Genomic DNA, 18,447 nt, shown 5'->3' with positions numbered 1-18,447 from the left:
TGGTTCCATCAGAATGATTACTGGGATGAAAGTTGAGAGAGCCATTGTTTTAGAAAAAGTCACAGAGAGTGAAGATCTTGCAGAGGAGTGAAGATAAAACAAACTTCAGTTCAAGGAATGAAGGATAAATACAACACATTTTTTAGGATGTTTCTTATTTCAGTGCAAGTCACTCCCAGATAGATAACCCTAATCTTTATTTACATTGTTTTTCACTAGTCAAAAGAGAGAGAACTTGGAAAGCCCAGAAGCTAAAAAGAGTATATTAAAAAGGCTGTAAATAAGCAAAGAAATGTGTACACGGTTTAGATTTTCTACAGTCTTGGAGAGAGGTGAGGGTGTCATTCTGTTTTTTGCTGGGAACAATTACTCAGTCTAATTCATTCTTCCTCCAGAGCTAGACAACTCTAGAAGAATGTTGGGTGGATATAAATTATCTGGGCAGGAAAGAAGGAGAAGCAGAGCTAGAAAATGTTGGTAATTTGAAACACTGTACTTGTATATTTCTTAGAAACAAGAATTCTACATCAAGTGATCCTCTTCATTTGGATCCTACTTTCCTAAAAGGTTTGCTTGTATTTTAACTTCACTGGTAGATTCAGATATCCTCCACCCAGAGATTCCAATCTTATTTCCAAGGCACTTCTCTTAATAACCTCAGAATTTAGTCACGGTCAAACACATTTTGCTGTGCCCTAGTCAGATTCTACTGTGGTCTTTGTGGCTATTTCCAGCTTTGTTGATTCTACCCCAAGGGCTTAATCACCAAGAATGTAGAGTGTTCAGACAGCCCAGGGCAAAAAGACCAGAAAAGATCTCAGGAAAAAAAATTATTTTATATAAAACAAAATATTAAGCTTAGAGGGCCATTATATTCATTTAAAGAATTAAGATAGAACAAAAATATTTTATATTACTTTATTCTAAAAAATATGCATTCCCTTTATAGTTCCTAACTTTTGTTTAAAAAAAGAAATAGCTGAGGTCTGAAAATCATCATACATAAATGAAAATGCAATTTAACAAAATGTCATATTTTATAAGTTTAACTGATGTAAACGTTTGAATTATCTGTTAAAATTAAGTTGCCAGGTTCTTTTTCATACAAAGCAAGCTCTGTTTTATTTCATGTGTTACCACATTGTGTAGAAAATAATTTCTTTTTATAAAAAAGCATGAGATGGAGAGACAAAGGAGGGAGAAGCAAACTTCTTGAGTAAACTAACGATGGTTGTCATGCACATGCTGTATCCTTCACATTGTGATTGACATTTATTTGTAGGTAGTACTTTATTTTATACACTGAGGAGTCATTGCTAGTAAGGTTGTTGTTTTTTTGGGGTTTTTTTTTTTGGTTTTTTAAAGCAAAAGCACAATCTGCTACCTTTGCTATCATCAACATCTCCAAATTATGGTCTAGGGCCAAAGTCTAATCTCTAGCCTCCAGATGTTAATACTTAGGAATTCTGTGTCCTCCAACTCCTGTTGAGAAAATGTTTGGCAACAGATGATACACCAGTGAAGCCCACAGCTTCTGACGTCAGATAATCTGGATTCAAATACCCAGGCTCGGCCCCTCCATAGATCTGTGATCCTGGTCGAGCTACTTAGCTTTGTTCCACCTCCATTTCCTTATCTATCTAATGGAGATAATTATAATATCTTCCTCTTAGGATTGCTATGAGCGCTTAATGAGATAAGTTCTTAACAGAGTGCATGGCACATCTAAAGCATTTGGTAAATATGTACTACCATCATTATATTCATAATCTGAAATGTTAACTCTAATTTGTCCATTCTAACCAATATTTTCACTCAAATGGTTTCAAAGTTCTTAGCTTGGAAAAAAACGAATGTGTGTATCAGAGCTGGGATGCTTACAGCCAACATCCAGAGTTATCTTCCCAGCCGCTCTTCCAGCATCATTGACAGCTACACACGTATAATCACCAGCATCCAGGTCTTGAGTTTCTTGAATCTTCAAAAGCCCCAAGAGAGAGTCAATAATGAGGAATGTTGACGGCCTCAGCTCAAGATCCCCTAGGTCAAAACAAAGGGAAAACATTAAACACTAAAGTATTTACACAGTGTACTCTGGCATTGGTTTGATTTCAAAACTGCTGAAGAAAACAGACTGTGAGGTTTTTAAAACACAACATAGACACTTAAACAATGTTGATGCAAAGAAAGAATGAAGTGTTTCTTGGCCCTAAGCTGACTTATTAGTCTGTATAATTCTATGGGCTAACCTAGAGCCAAAAATCTGGCCCCAAATATTTTCTACTACTGAACATGTACCCAAATAAGAATGAACTCTTCGAAGATGCCCTGGAAGGTTGGAAAAGATGACAGCTGCCCTCATGGCAGTGTTACGTAGGTAAGAAGGTAATGGGAAGACGAAGGTTTGAGAAAAAGGTTTCTACCATCTTTGTGGCAGGATGAATTTCAGTGCCAGGAAGTGCTTAGGAGACGTTAGTGTTCTTAGTTTGGTCAATGACAAGTGTTTTCATTTGCTGAACGTTATCAGTTAAATAGTATCTTGGGAGAGGTAGAGCCTACCTGAGAAGTTTCTGAGGATGTCTGGTAAAGAAGCAACAACAGCTATCTGGAGCAGATAGGGAAGAGCTTGTTGGTAGAAGAGGGAAAAAATGGATGAGAATTTCTGACCATGGCCAGAGAGAAGTGTTTTACATAAATCTCCCAGGATACCTCTACTAAATGTGTATTATTTACCCAAGTTCTTTAAGTTGGACTTGTGAGTTTCTAGAAGAGGTGGGTAGGGAACATATGTGTGGAGGATGAAACCACACATTGAGTTCGACCTCAGTGTGAAGCTAGAATGATGCCAAAAATTAGTGTCTGAGTTACCTGTGTATTCTGTGTGTCCCTGAAGCACCTCAAATCTCCTGAGAACCGTTTCTCTCTGAAAACTGGCAATTCCTCAAATAATCTGTAAGTTAAGCTTAGCTTAATTTATATTTCTCCTCCTTTAGAGTGATGGCTCTCTTAAGAATGAAATTAACCAGGATGGTCAATTTCATTAAAAACAAAAACAAAAACAAAAACAAAAAACCCAGTTCTGGATGTTTAGTGGTTGGTGTTCATAGCTTTTTTGTTTGTTTTTGTTAAAGGGTGATACCAAACTTTTTGCTTAGGTCCTAATATCTTCCTGCAAGTTTGAAGTCCATTGCTCTTGTCAAGCCTTAAAAAATTACTCTCCACAATATCAAGTACTAGCGTAGCCATGTCCCCTGAAGAACACAGTAGTAATTCTCTAACAACAACAACAAAAAAGGCAGAGAGAGAATTCCAGAACTAGTAATTCTCTAGAATACTATAAAAATCACCAATCAACAGACTCAAGACAACAAACAAGCCATTCTCTTTTTGTTTTTATAATTTTGGGAGTAATAGGGGTCAAAGAAGCCATAAATTTGAAAAAAAAAATTATATTAGCAACCATCAGTGCCAAAAATAAAGTATTTTTTAGTATTCCAATATTTAGAACCCAAATCATCCTTTTAAGCTTCCTACTACATACCATGCGAGAATAAGAGAAGCAACCAAAGCTATGTCTATGTGCCTCTGGGAAATTTTCATAAATAGAAACAGATGATGTTGACATAAACTTTCCTCCCACTAAGGGAGAATGAGATGTGACCTCGCTGTTCATGAAGTATTAGAATGTTTGGACTAAAATGTATTTAGAATTTTGGAATTTACTTCTCTCCTATTTCTTTTGTGTATGTCAAAGGACAAGAGGATAAAATCAAGACCTTTTAGCTAGTAGCTTTTTTCAAAATAAAAATGTTTATAGAACAGCAGCAATGTAACAAAATATAAATTGAAAAACATTGGTTTAATCAAGTTTGCATTCTGACCGTGCATTGATAATCTCTCCTTTCTTCATTTCTAATGAAAAATTAGTCACCAAATTATTGAGAAGCCATAGAGAAATAAAGAACTTTGAGATGGATATGAAATAGGGATTATTTAGCTTTAACATTAGATAAAAGATAAAAGAATGGTATAAATAGTAAAATATACAAACTTTCCTGACAATCTACGCTAGGATTTAACAATCATTACCCCTGAAGAGGGTTTTCTTTATGCTGTAGTTTAAATTCATTTCTGGTCTCTGTGGATGTAAGATGAACAAACAGAGAGATCATTATCTCTGGCATGAGATCCTTTCAAATAGCTGACGGTGATTAGTGGTTCTCAAATATGTTTGTCTCAAGACCCTTTTATACTCTTAGAAATTACTGGAGACTTTAATGAGGTTTTGTTTACATGAACTATATTTATTTGTATTTAGCATTTTAGAAATGAAACTGAAAAGTTTTTAAATGTATGCATTTGCTTTATAATAAAAAATTCAGGACATTTTAACATAATGAACATATTTTATGAGAAAATAATTATATTTCCAAAAAGAAGAGAAATTTAGTGAGAAGAGTGGCATTTCACATTTTTGCAAATTTCTAGAATGTCTAGCTTAATAGAAGACAGCTGAATGCTCCTGTGTCTGCATTATGTAGCTTCTAAAAACTCCACTATATACTCATGAGACAATGAATGTGAAAAAGACAAATAATATCTCAGTGTAATTAGGAAAATAATTTTGATCTCCTGGATTCCCTGGAAAGAATTATGGGGAACCCCCAGGGATTCCTGACTACACTCAAAGAAACACCAATCTAAATTTAAAAATTGAATTTCTTAGTTTCCCAGAAATATCCTCTGTGCAACATTGTTTTTTTCCAGAATGCATTTTCTTTTCTTTTCTTTTTTCTTTTCTTCCTTTTATTAACATATAATGTATTTTTAACTCCAGGGGTACAGTTCTGTGAATCATCAGGCTTACGTACTTCACACCATAACACCATAGCACATACCCTCCCCAATGTCCATAACCCAGCCCCCCACTAGTGTTGCCGATTCTTTTTTGAACTCACTGTATGTTGCTATAGTTAAAAATGAAAAATAAAAAATTTTGATGGGTATTTGTAATTATGGAATTCCTTTTCTCTGATGGTCTGAATGGAATACAATTTATTAATGGATGGTGGTTGCCTGGGGTTTGGAGCAAAGGGAATGAGGAACTGTTGTTTAAATTATACAAAATAAGTAAGTTCTAGAGATCTGCTGTGCAATAACGTGCTATAGTTAACAATACAGTATTGCACACTCAAACATTTGTTAACAAGATAGATTCCATTTGTTCTTACAATCAGTCAATCACCACCTACTTCATTCAATCAGAATTGCCAAAAAAAAAAAGGGCATAAAAAAAAGATATTCTTCTGGTTAAGGTGAGTGAGGTCTCTTCTTTACCCCTCGTTTTCCATAGGTATAATTTTCATAACCTTCCTACTGTCTCATCTCTAGTAGAGATGGAAAAGGAAAGGAAAGGAAAAAAAAAAAAAAAGGAAAGCTCAACTACCTCCTCCTCCTTTCTTTCTGGAGCCAATCTACAAGTAGAAGAGATTATCCTCTAGTTTTGTTCTGGATGATCCAGATACTGCATACGCAATAAATTGCTTGCTTGGGATAGGAAGGGCAATAGGTTGGCCTGATTGAGGGGTTTATGACTGCTCTGCATATTACTGATGAACATTGGAGAATGTCCTCCAGCATGGTCTGTTGGTGTTTAATGCCCACATTCTAGCTCTGTTGCTTCATAACTTGGACAGAGAAATGAGATTTTTATATACTGGGCCTGATGGACCACAACATCTATATTTGAGAAGACTAACAGGTAGTCAATTCTAGAATCTTCCATATGGTGGCTACATTGCTCCCTAACACCTCCTTAGCTTCCAAACCATTTATAGGACCCGGGCCAACATGGAAACTATATTTAATTCAGAGAAGTAGCTCAATTTCAGGAAATAAAAGACTTTCTGTGTGACTCTCCTATCTATGGGCAGAGAAATCAGCAGGTTATATTACTTTTAAAAATTGTCATTTTTAACATTAACTGCTGACTTTCATAAAACAGAAATACTGCATCTATAATGCATTTTTTCTGGATTTATTTATGATGTGAGTTTGACATTGATTATTTATTTCATTTGAAATTCAAAGATTTAAATATTTTAAATAAGTAAAATTAGTTTCTGTTGCCTGAAATAAACCTAATTAAGAAGCAAATCTAAAAAAAAAAAAAAAAAAGAAGCAAATCTAGAAACGCTTTTATCACACAAAACATGAAGACCCAAAATCATTTAACATGGAAAACAATGAAAATGGCTTCATCTCCTAGTTTTCCTGTTTTTGATTTGTATAATTTAAAAGTGTTTGTTTTCTACATAAAGCCTTTATTTTTCACCTCATGTTCCCCAAGAGTTTGAACCCGAGGTGAATTCATAATTTTGTGATTATGACATCAACCCGTTGCTATGGGGAGGTCTGTGATTTAACAAACAGAATCATAACAATAGTTCTTTGTACTGTTTAGCATTTTTCAACTGAAGATTAAAAAGTATTTTGCAAACAGCATCTCAATAATCCTAGCAACCTCCCTTTTAGAGTGTTTGCGGGAATTTTTCTTGCTCATAGATTGGAAGAACTGAGACAGAAACAGAAGCAGGATGTTTTACACAGATATCTACTGTCAGCATTTGAGCCCAGACCAGGACCCAAGTGTATTTTCACTAAGACAAATAGCACAGCAATTACCATTATTTTACGATAGAATCACAAAGGTGTGATCTTTATGTTATAAATGCAGGCAGACAATTGCCATGATTGATACAAGCATCTACCATGCATGATGGTTTGTCTTTCATTTACCTGTAAGCTTTAGTGTTACATCTTTTCTGAGGACTTTATAGAAGTTGTCTTTGGAAATCTAGAAAAGTTTCTAATTGTGACAGCCATTATCTCTAAGAAAAGTGAACTGAAATGAGGAAAGCCATTTTAAACATTAACAGAGTCTTCTTGGACAATTTTCTACAGGAAACAATCCTAAACTAACAAAGAGAATGTTCAGCTGGATTAGCAAAGGCGAACTTTTCCTGCTTTGATTTTCATGGTCCTATAATCCACACCAGATGTCAAATCCTGAAATTTAGAGTTCAGAATTTTGAACTATTGTCTCTAGTGAGATCATAAACACATTTTATGGGGCTGCTAAGTCACACACCAAAACAAAATTTTAACAAATCATCGTTTTAAAAGAAAACAAAGCTAAGTGAACCAGACATGAACATGCTTAAGAAATGTACCTTTGAACCATTTAACTTGAGGCGGAGGAATACCAGAGGTTTTACATTCCATAACTGTTGTATCCCCAAGAGCAACCAAGAGCTCACTCTGAACTACAATCAGCTTTGGGGCTTCTGAAAAAAACAAGCAAGCAAATGGTTAATGTCTGGCCCAATGCAAAATGCACCTTTTATAACTATAAGTATAAATAATTAGTTATATTATAAATATATTTTATAATTTATATACATAACATATAATACATATATTATAAATAGTAGTTTATAATTAGACTAAATGAGCCAGTTTAACAAAATCCACCAGTATTTATGTGCTTGTAGCTATTTCAGTGTTTATAAACAGAAAGAGACTCTTTTAATGCAAGTGTATGTAGATGTGTGTGATGAAAATATCATTTATTAAGGTCAAATATATATATCAGGCAAAAATAATTCTGATAAAAGAATAAAAAAATTAGGAAATTAACTGAAAGGTCTTTATGGGAAAAAAAGGTATATATATATATATATAGAGAGAGAGAGAGAGAGAGAAATCTTAGAAATCGGAGCACATCTTATAGAAATAACAATACTAAAGAAACAGAGAAGACTGGTACTGGTATAAAAATATCAAAGGAGTTATGTGTTAAGACCAGCTAGATTAAGACTTGGGGATAATATAATTACAGGTGAATTTGTTTTAACATTTTCTACATGATTTTAAGGATATTCATGTTTAACTGCAGAGAGTTGCAGTCTAAGGCTAAAAGTTACATCTATAAAAAGTAAAGTCTCCATTCTCTTTTTCTCTTTGATGCTAAATACAAACATTCTCTAAGTTTCTTTCCTTCCTTGCGTAATGCTTTCATTCACTCATACATTTTTCTCTGAACTGGGCATGTTAGGACTTTCTTATTTTAATTGAGGTATTTTTAAACAAAGCTAAGAGTTAACTACTCAAAGATCATGTTAATCCTCTGCTAGAAAGCCTTTGGTGATTTTGTTTCATGATTTTCTAGTTTGGCTTTCAAAAATCATAAACTGGAGCAGAGCTTTCTTTTTTAACTTACCCTCCATAACGCTTCCTTTCTTATCACGAGGTAGGAAGCTCCACGGGTAGCTGGTAGTCCCAAACAGCCCCTACTCTCTCCTACATTCCTGCTTTTGCAAAAGCGGTTTCCTCTGCCTGCAATGCCCTTTGCCCCAGCTCTTCCAATCCCACTCAATCCTCCAGACTGAACTTAAATCCTGTCTCCTTTGAGAAATCTTTACAAATTTCCCTGTCAGAATTAATCTTCCTCTCTGCCAACCCTCACTATAGTTCTTGTCTGTCCGTTGTCTTTTATTTCTTTAGCTATAGCCACTCCCACTATGCAAGCTCTCAAAAAGTAAGGACGTGGTAACATAAATTTTTTATTTTATAAAAATAAACACACAACCTTTAGTATTTTTAGATACTCTGGGTGAATAAGTGGGTCAACTACTTTGGCCTGAGAATGAACCAAAATTCATGTCTACAGTTCAGAATCTGTTTCCACCCACCTTTCTGCATTCCCACTGCCTGGTTCCTCTCCAGTCTTCCAAACTTACTTGCCATGGGCCTTCTTCATTTCTGTCAGTGAGACCATTTCTTTCCAGGTTTTCAGATTCAGTATTTATGACACTTTTGCTACCTCATATACCTGATAATGGCTGTCACATATGCCCATATCAACTGCAATTCTCAATTTTTATTTTAGCTTTCTTCTCTTCCACAGCCAGTTTCACTACCTTACTATGAATCGCAGGGTAGACTGTCAGCCATTAATTATTCACAATTTACAAACTAATATTGAGTATGTAATGCCCTTGTCCTTTATTAGTTTAAAAAAAATTTAAAGAAATATTCTATTATATTAGATATTATTAAATTAAAATATTAGATTATAATCATATACTATAACCATTATATTATGGAATATTATAGAATAATCATCATGAAATACATCTTCAATAAATGTAGGTTTGGAGGGGGAAAACTAAAGATGAAAAGTGAAAATAATATGTAGATAGGATAAATGACAGAAATGTTATAAACATTTAATCATAATAGAAATACTACAAAGTTTTAAATATAAGTGAAAAATATAAAATGGAAGTTGAGGTAAACTAGAAAGGATATAGAATTTATTAATATGTAAGCAAAATATTGCGAACAAAAGAGAAACCATGGAAGGATAAAACTCTGTAGACCATCTGGGACTCTACCCACAATCTTTAAGCCTCCTGGACGTCTGTTGACTAATGAAGCTATCTACTCCCTGAACTTTTAACTTACATTAGTTACGGTATTTCCTTTAATCAATGTATGAAACGAATAAAAAATCATAAGGCTGGGTAAAACTCATTCCTAATATTAATTTTCAGAGAAGTGCTTTTAAATTGTTTGATATGATATTCACCCTATTTTCATTGTCTTTTTTAAAAAGATTTTATTTATTTATTTGACAGAGAGAGATAGATCACAAGTAGCCAGAGAGGCTACTTGTGATCTATCTATTAATTATTAATTATTAATTATTAATCATTATAATTTAATAATATCTAATAAGGAGAGGGGGAAGCAGGCTCCATGCTGAGCAGAGAGCCCAATGCGGGACCCTGAGACCATGACCTGAGCTGAAGGCAGAGGCTTAACCCACTGAGCCACCCAGGCACCCCTTTTCATTGCCTTTTAAACTGATTATACTTGCCAATGTATCTGAGGGTAGAAGTCTGTTTGTCTGTTCCAGCTGCATTACTTGCCAGGCAACCATAGATTCCTGCATCTTTAGGAACTGCATTTTTGATGAATAAGTTACCTTCTGAGGTCATCCTATACCTATGCATGAAAAGAGAAGAAAATTGAAAATCCCCTAATAATAGTATGAAGAAATTATAGCATCTTCCTTATAAGTATCTTCAAATATTTTAGACTTACATTTTTGGTGATTATAGAAATTATTCATGTTGTCACTATAGAAACAGAAATGTAGTCGTAGTAGTGGTTGTAATAATAGTAATAACAATAATAATAACAGATCCCAACGTATTCAGTACTTGCTCTGTGTCAGGAACTGCTCCAGAAGGCTTACAAAATATTTTAAATCCTCATAACAACCCAGTGAGTTAAATACTATTATTATCTCTGTTGTACAGATGAGCAAAGGGATTATATAACTTGCCCCAAAACAGTTAGTAAATGGATGAAGTGGAATTTGCAACCAGGCAATCACACTCTGTGTCGATTGCTGTGCTAAGTGGTTCCTCAAAGAGTAGGCCTGAGAGATGCAACATCTCTTGTCATACAGCAAGTCAGGGGTGAGGCTAGGAATAGAATCTGGTTTATACCTAAGCCCTCGTTCTCCTCAAAACCCAGAACAATGGAAATTCAATATCTGGAGACGTCCTTGTTTGTTTCCCACATGTTCATGAGACACACGAGAGGATTCATGGTCTTTTGACATCATCCAGTAGATGAAATCCATCTCAATGTAGTATGGCAAAAGTGGATAGGAATTGCAAAGAACGTCTGCACACATTTTAATGAGAGATACTGCTCTGTCCTTTGCCTCTTCTTTCCTCTGTGAAATCCCAGGACCCATATTTTTAATAGATTAGTGAAAACTCCACCTTACTGTGCCCCACAGAAATTTCACTCTCCTCATGTCCATGATTCAAGGTAAACCAAGTGTTATGGTATCATGTTTCTGACACAAAATGTTGTGAAGCTCTTAGGCCCAGCTATTAAACTCAAGACTGAAGAATATCAAACTCTGTCAATTCATCATTTATTATTTTATGGCCATTTCCTGGCCTATTTAGAAAATCAAAAGCTTTGTGAATAAAAAATAAAAAAATAAAAAAAATAAAAAAAAAATAGAAAATCAAAAGCTGCAGATTTGGGCAAATCTCGCTTAACCTTAGGGAGTTAGTCACATTACTTTTGTCCAACTTTTCATTGGTTTTCCACCAACATATCATTCAGTAAAAACAAAGAACATGATACAAACCCAGTACCTGTGTGAACCCATGATAAACATATCATTGATGGTCCAGATGAGCTTTGGTTTGGGATAACCTGTTGCAGAACACCTGATGGAGACCTCAGATCCTCCTGTGAATGACTGATTCCTGGGCATCACAGTGACTTTGGGTGGTTCTGCAAATAGAAAGATGTATAGTGAAATGGCAATTTACCTTTTTAGGAGCTTTCTGTGTTAGCAGACTTGTGGGCTTCTCACCACACCATTATTTTTATTTTATTTTGTACTTCCAAGAGTTTGTTTATAAGAAGTAACAACCAAGTCACTGTAGGGTTCAGGAGATTTCTTCTCCAAAGCTGACAGGAGTTGCAGACTCTGCTTCTGGCTCCCTATGGCCCAGGTTGCACAAGACTGGGAGTCCTGGTCCCTCCAGAGCCCCTCCTTTCCCTGAGAACCTGAAGCAGGAGTCTGCATCTACCCTGCAGGTTCAGATTGGAGGGCCTTACTTCTGGCCATTTGCCCTGAGACCTTGCAGCTCAGGCTAGCCTTGTCAGCCCATCTGAGCCCTGGCCTATTCCTACTTCCAGAACCTGGATGCATGAAAGTGGATGAAGCCCTGCCCTCAAGGATTGGGAAGGGTCTGGCTAACTCTCCTCCTTCAAGGTACTGAATCCGAGGCCAGTTCCAGAAGGGGACTGAATGAAAGCTAGGGGTGCTACAGGAGCAAGACACAGTGATATTTGGCAGCTGGGGCAGGGGAATAGGGAAAGGGACTTCGTCTGTCCATTCTCTAGCCAGGTCCTGCCTCCCAGCCATCCAGCCCCCCAGTCTTGCTCTTCCCTGTGGCCTTGGTTACTAGACTGGCCTTGCAGTAACTCCATTCTCCCAGAGTGTCTTGGACATATGGAAGAAGGTGGTCCTTATAGCCTGGAGACATCAGTCATACTGAGGCCACTGGTGGGGATGACATCCAACATCTCCACATTGAATGTTCCCGAAATGAAGAACTCCCTTTTGGGGTCATAGAAAGAGAAGAATGTGGGGTATACCACAGAAATGATGGGCAGCAAGACGTGAATTGCCAGGTAAAAGGCATCTTTCTTGAAAGGTAGCAGGTTCCAACTATCCTTCTGCATATCCTCAGGGTAGATCCACATTTTGAGGTTCTCCCTGGCCATGTCCTGTCCCATGACAGACATCACAGTCACAGTTTGTCCTGGAGCACTGCAAGCTGATAAAGATGTCGCTGAGACACATGATCAGGTCTACAGGCCCCGTGAAGAGAACTGCTGCTTGGTGCTCTACACAACACTTGCAGAGGGGCTCCAAGAGGCCCATTATGTTTAGGTCACTCTGGTGGTTAGAAATGATGACACAAGGATGGTTCACTTTCATCTTCTGGTGGCCCTCTGTCTCAAAGTGAAGGCCCTATAAGTACTTGAAGACCTGGACAAACCACCTGATGATATTCATATTCTCCACCATCTGAACGCTGCAATAGGCCTTAGTGGAGACTGTGAAACAGAGCACTCAGTAAAAGGTGATGTTGAACTTGGCCATAGAACTTGACCATGCAGCTCAGCTGTATGAGCAGCAGCATGGTGGTCAGTCACAGCAAGAGCTCCATGGCCAGGGCAGCACTGGGACCATATACCTGCGGCAGCACCCTGGTAAACCCTACTGTGCTGGCCTTAATCCCCCTCCCTGGACTCTGGCCCAGAAAGAGCTCTTTAGATGACCTTTCTCAGGGATCTAGTCCAATCAGTACAGGGAAGGAACCAAACAAATTTTATTTATTTTTTAGCATTTTATTTTTATTTATTTTTAATTTAAATTCAATTAATTACATATCATGTGTTATTAGTTTCAGAAGTAGAGTTCAGTATTCACCAGTCTTCTATAACACCCAGTGCTCATTACATCATGTGCACTCCTTAACGTCCATCACCCAGTTATCCCATCCCCCTACAACCATCATCTCCAGCAACCCTCAGTCTGTTTCCTATGATTAAGAGACTCTTATGGTTTGCCTCCCTCTCTGATTCTGTCTTGTTTTATTTTTCCGTCCCTTCACCTATGTTCCTCTGTTTTGTTTTGTTTTTTAAAGATTTTATTTATTTATCTGACAGAGAGATCATAAGTAGGCAGAGAGACAGGCAGAGACAGGAAGGAAAGCAGGCTTCCTGCTGAGCAGGGAGCCCAATGTGGGGCTTGATCCCAGGAGCCTGAGACCATGACCTGAGCCAAAAGCAGAGGCTTAAACCACTGACTCACCCAGGCACCCTGTTTTTTTTTTCTTAAATTCCACATATGAGTGAGATCATATGATAATTGTCTTTCTCTGATTGATTTATTTTACTTAGCATCATATTCTCTAGTTCTATCCACCTCGCTGCAAATGGCAAGATTTCATTTTTTGATGACTGGGTAATATTCCATTGCACATATGTGTGTGTGTGTGTGTGTGTGTGTGTGTGTGTGTGCATACATCCAACATATCCATCGATGGACATCTAGGCTCTTTCTATAGTTTGGCTATTGTCGACATCGCTGCTATAAGTGCAGGTGCCCCTTCCAATCACTACATTTATATCTTTGGGGTAAATTCCTACTAGTGCTAGTGCAATTGTCAGGTCATAGGGTAGCTCTATTTTCAACTTTTTGAGGAACCTCTATACTGTTTTCCAGAGTGGCTTGAACAGCTTGCATTCCCACCAACACTGTAGGAAGGTTCCCCATTCTCCATATCCTCACCAACATCTGTCATTTCCTGACTTGCTAATTTTAGTCATTCTTACTGATATGGGTGGTATCTCATTGTGGTTTTGATTTATATTTCCCTGATGTCGAGTGATATGGAGCATTTTTTCATGTGTCTGTTGTTCATTTGTATATCTTTGGAGAAATGTCTATTGATGTCTTCTGCCCATTTCTTGATTGGATTATTTGTCCTTTGGGCATTGAGTTTGATAAGTTCTTTATAGATTTTAGATACTAGCCCTTTATCTGATAAGACATTTGCAAATATCTTCTCCCATTATGTCAGTTGTCTTTTGGTTTTGTTGACTGCTTCCTTTGCTGTGCAAAATCTTTTTATCTTTGAGTCCCAATAGTTCATTTTTGCCTTTGTTTCCCTTCACTTTGGAGACATGTCTAGAAAGAAGCTGCTGCATCCGAGATCACAGAAGTTCTGCCTGTGTTCTCCTCTAGGATTTTGATAGCTTTCTGTCTCACATTTAGGCCTTTCATCCATTTTAAGACTATTTTGGTGTATGGTATGAGAAGATGGTCCAGTTTCATTCTTCTGCAGGAGGCTGTCCAATTTTCCCAACACCATTTGTTGAAGAGACTTTTTTCCATTGGACATTCTTTCCTGCTTTGTCAAGGATTAGTTGACCATGGAGTTGAGGGTCCATCTCTAGGTTCTCTATTCTGTTCCATTGATCTATGTATTTGTTTCTGTGCCAGTACCATACTATCTTTATGATTACAGCTTTGTAAAACAACTTGAAAGCCGGAATTGTGATGCCACCAGCTTTGGTTTTCTTTGGATCCAAAGGAATTTTAAAGCAGGGGAAGTAACTCCTCTTTGAAAGTAAAATGAAGTTGCAATGTCATATATCTGTGCTCCCCTTCCTACTTTGCTCCCACCAACTGACCATTGGCTTCTGTCTGCTAAGCTGAAACTTTGGTATAACTCTGTTTTCCAGAAAAGTCTCTAGATAGGGCCTTGTGTGTCTTTCTACACAGTGAATACAGATTTGGACCCTAAACCTGTCCTGACTGCTGTCTGCTTTGTTTGAACTGCTCTTTCTTTCTTTCTTTATTAGTTTATAAATTTGTTGAGGTAAAGACAATGTCTTTCATATTATTCCATATTCCATTACTTCCTATAGTACTTAATATCCCTTATATGTTATACAGTGACTTGTAAATAATAGAAACTTAATGCTGTTGATAGAATACAGTCCATTCCTAAACTGTAACTTGGCTCTAAGAATTTTTATGCCTGACACCACTCAAGGTTTTGCTATACTGATCATTTGTTTCAGCCCATGGATTCACAGGACACAACTAGATGGGAAATATCAATTATTCAAAGTTCTTATTGCATGCATTCCACTTCTTAGGCAAAAAAAAAAAATAGACTTTTGAAAATGAAATATTAAATCAGAGAGTTGCTCTCAAAAAGGATACAAAAATTCCCTGGAGTAACTGGAATGTTGATATATTTGGTCTTATCGACTCCACATTTTACATCTAGTTTATTAGAGAGTAGGACTTAATCTTCAAAGAAAGTATCATAATTTTCTTAGTATAAATATTCCCTACTCAAAAAGATAAATGAAAATAAATTCACTTCTACAGAGTTTGAAATAGATATTATAAGTATTAACAAAAATAAATATAATAATGTGGTTCTTACACAATTATGATGTTCCAGACTCAGTGCTAACCTGTGGCACTGATCATCAAGGGTGAGCCAAACAGACACATGTCAAATTTCCATCTAACTGGGTTTTTAATATAAATAAAATCCAGAAATTCAGTTAGTTAGATCTATTTATATTTATGACACATCTTTATTATGTTAGTCTCCAAATTATGACTTAATTTCACTAAGAAAAATTAGTCTGAGGAATCATGATACATTTGAAGGAGATACAAGTGATACCGCTGGACCGGGCAGCTACACAATTGAACAAAACTAATTAGTGCCTAATTGCTAGCAGCTTAAAATTACCTCCCCTTTTTTTCCTGTTTATATTGTGTTTTTCAAATTATGATTGTCTTTGAAGTTAATGTTTAAAGGGTTTTTCCTGCCTGTGGACTTGGTTGATAGTCTCATTATTTCACGGATTCTTCTTGGTGAACATATGTCTACAGAAATGCAGGGGGTCAAGGGGAGACTGGCCATGGCCAACAAGTTCAAATTGTGATTGCATCTGGAGTCCATCAATTCTGAAATGCCACAGGACTAGACATGCTGTGGGAGTGGTGCAGATAATCTGCAGGGGATGAGGAAAAAAGGAACACTTTTTCTTTTTGGAATTTATTGAATATTCACATTTATTCAGTCCCACTTTCCAAAAATAAAAGGTTTCATATGTCTAGCTCATTTTAACCCAGGATTGGTGCAAAGATTCAGCACTTCTTGGGATTTTTGTCTAACCATGGTGCCTTCCAATGACGTCTTACAGAATTGGCCTGGCATCTTGCCTAGCAAGAATGCAACTGGTAGGTTCTGTAGTTTATGTATCAATGTAAAATAAATGTCAGTTACTCTAAACCAGGATGCAGAGAGCTAAGAGGTCATTTCTCAAATAAAGCCTGGATATAGGGTGCTGCTCAGGGTCATGAAATCAGTCTGTGTGCATACACACAGATGGGATGAGATAATCACACAGAAGGTGAGAAATTTGCCATTGTTCTGGAAAGAATATTTCCGCTGACAATAGGAAAATCAGAAAGGACATGAACAAATATGGAAGCAAAATTAGATCTCTGCCAAATAACAGTTGAATAAAGATGGTCAGAATGATTCGGGCTTCACTTGATTTGGCTAAATAAGGATGCAATAGGCCTCACTACAGACCTCACTATAATTATCTCAATGGTTAGAATTTTTAATTTCCTAGAAAAAAGCTCCTTTTGTTTTGATAAAGTGGTTTTAATGAAGCAAGAACAAGTTTAAAAACCTTAGTTCAACTCCCATCAAAATCTAGAGTCAAATTTTAGGATTTGGGGAGAAGTAATCCATTTTTAGTTGGTTTTAATCTCAATTCACCACCACAAGCATCACCATTATTATCACCATCATCACTACCACAATCATCAACCATCATCATCATCATAAATAACAACTTGGTTTTCATTAGCCAAAGCAATGGAAACATGGCACCCCATTAGTATTAATGCATTAATTCATTCTTTATCTTAATCATAACAAAAGCAAAATATGTGAGTGTTTATAATTTCTCACCAATGATTTAAAGAGATTATGATACTAAAAATAAAAAAATAAACACTCCTTTAAAACTTAAGGGTCTTAAACTATGAATGGTAAAGCTGGCAAAATGAATTTTAAGTGGCCATGAGAACAGCCATTACTCTGTCTATAAAGACTGTAGAAGAGAAAATCTTGTTTAAATCTTGCAACTCTCCAATGTCATCATCATACTCACAAGGCATACCTCCTGTTAGCAATCAATTGGGTCGGATTTGTTGCTATTATGCTTCTGGTAGGACATTCTCAAAAAGACTTAAAGGAATTTCTCTTCAAGATGATTTAATTATTATCAATAAATTGATCAGATAATGGTAATGCTTTGAATTACCTAAGCAACAACTTAAAATATTTTTTGATCACTGGTATATTTAGAATACTTGGGCAAAATTCTTTGTGTTTTAGCCTTTCACATAAACATTTATTGAGTACCTATGATTTTTAGACACTTTATAACCACAAAGAACTAACAGAATGTTGTATACAAAACCAAATTATATACAATTAGGGAGTAAATCTCTTTATGGTAGTCAGTTCTTGAAATAGAAGGGTGGATAAAATTATTGAGTGCCTGTTACATGCTAGGTATCTAACTCTAGGCCTATCATTTATTTCCCACAATAGTTCTGTGAATTGTCACTGCCATTTTACAGAGAAAGCACTTAATAAGCCTTAACGTGGTTAAATAATCCATAGTGTCTGGTCTATACCTTAATAAGGATGACAAATCACAGGGTTATTGCAGATTAGTTATATATGTATTATCTAGGCATTTACAAATGAAACTTGATCACAATTCTCGTACTTGCATATTTAAGATTATACATCCTACTAATAAATAATACTAAATAAATCTTATTTGATTCTTCTGAAATTTGAGATATTTCTAGATACTCAAAATTTATTGGAAATTTCAATAAAAATAGATAAATTTAGTTTTTCCACACCTGATTAAAAAAACATGCTAATACCTATGTCACCTGGCACTTGTTAAAACGTAGATGTATGATGTAATGAGCATATGGTTATGATAATATCAATTTCATACTTAGTGAAGTAACTGTGGTCATTAGGGACTTAACTTCATCAATCATCTTGAAAAATATTTCCTTTTTTACTGCAGTACTCTCCCTGGTGACATGAACTAATTAGTGACAGATATCCACCCTTTCCTGACACCATAGAAAACAAATTAATACTTCTAATGTTCATATAGACATAACAT

At 36.1% G+C, this 18,447-nt stretch overlaps 1 protein-coding gene across 3 annotated transcripts in view; it reads right to left on the bottom strand.

The window, feature by feature from the left end:
- Positions 1-18,447, bottom strand: part of HMCN1 (hemicentin 1) — a 475,982-nt gene that overhangs the window by 229,658 nt on the left and 227,877 nt on the right. For all 3 annotated transcript variants that reach the window (XM_059145201.1, XM_059145202.1, XM_059145204.1), the window contains exons 12-15: positions 11,250-11,391; positions 9,944-10,071; positions 7,233-7,346; positions 1,882-2,040 (exon numbers count right to left, since the gene is read on the bottom strand). In XM_059145201.1, the coding sequence (XP_059001184.1) occupies positions 1,882-2,040; positions 7,233-7,346; positions 9,944-10,071; positions 11,250-11,391 (543 nt within the window). The remainder of the gene's footprint in view (positions 1-1,881; positions 2,041-7,232; positions 7,347-9,943; positions 10,072-11,249; positions 11,392-18,447) is intronic.

The sequence above is a fragment of the Mustela lutreola genome, chromosome 14 (genome assembly GCF_030435805.1).
Source record: "Mustela lutreola isolate mMusLut2 chromosome 14, mMusLut2.pri, whole genome shotgun sequence".
NCBI classification, from domain to species: Eukaryota; Metazoa; Chordata; class Mammalia; order Carnivora; family Mustelidae; genus Mustela; species Mustela lutreola.
Note: the sequence above shows the minus strand (reverse complement) of the source record. Positions and strands in the feature narration are given on the sequence as shown.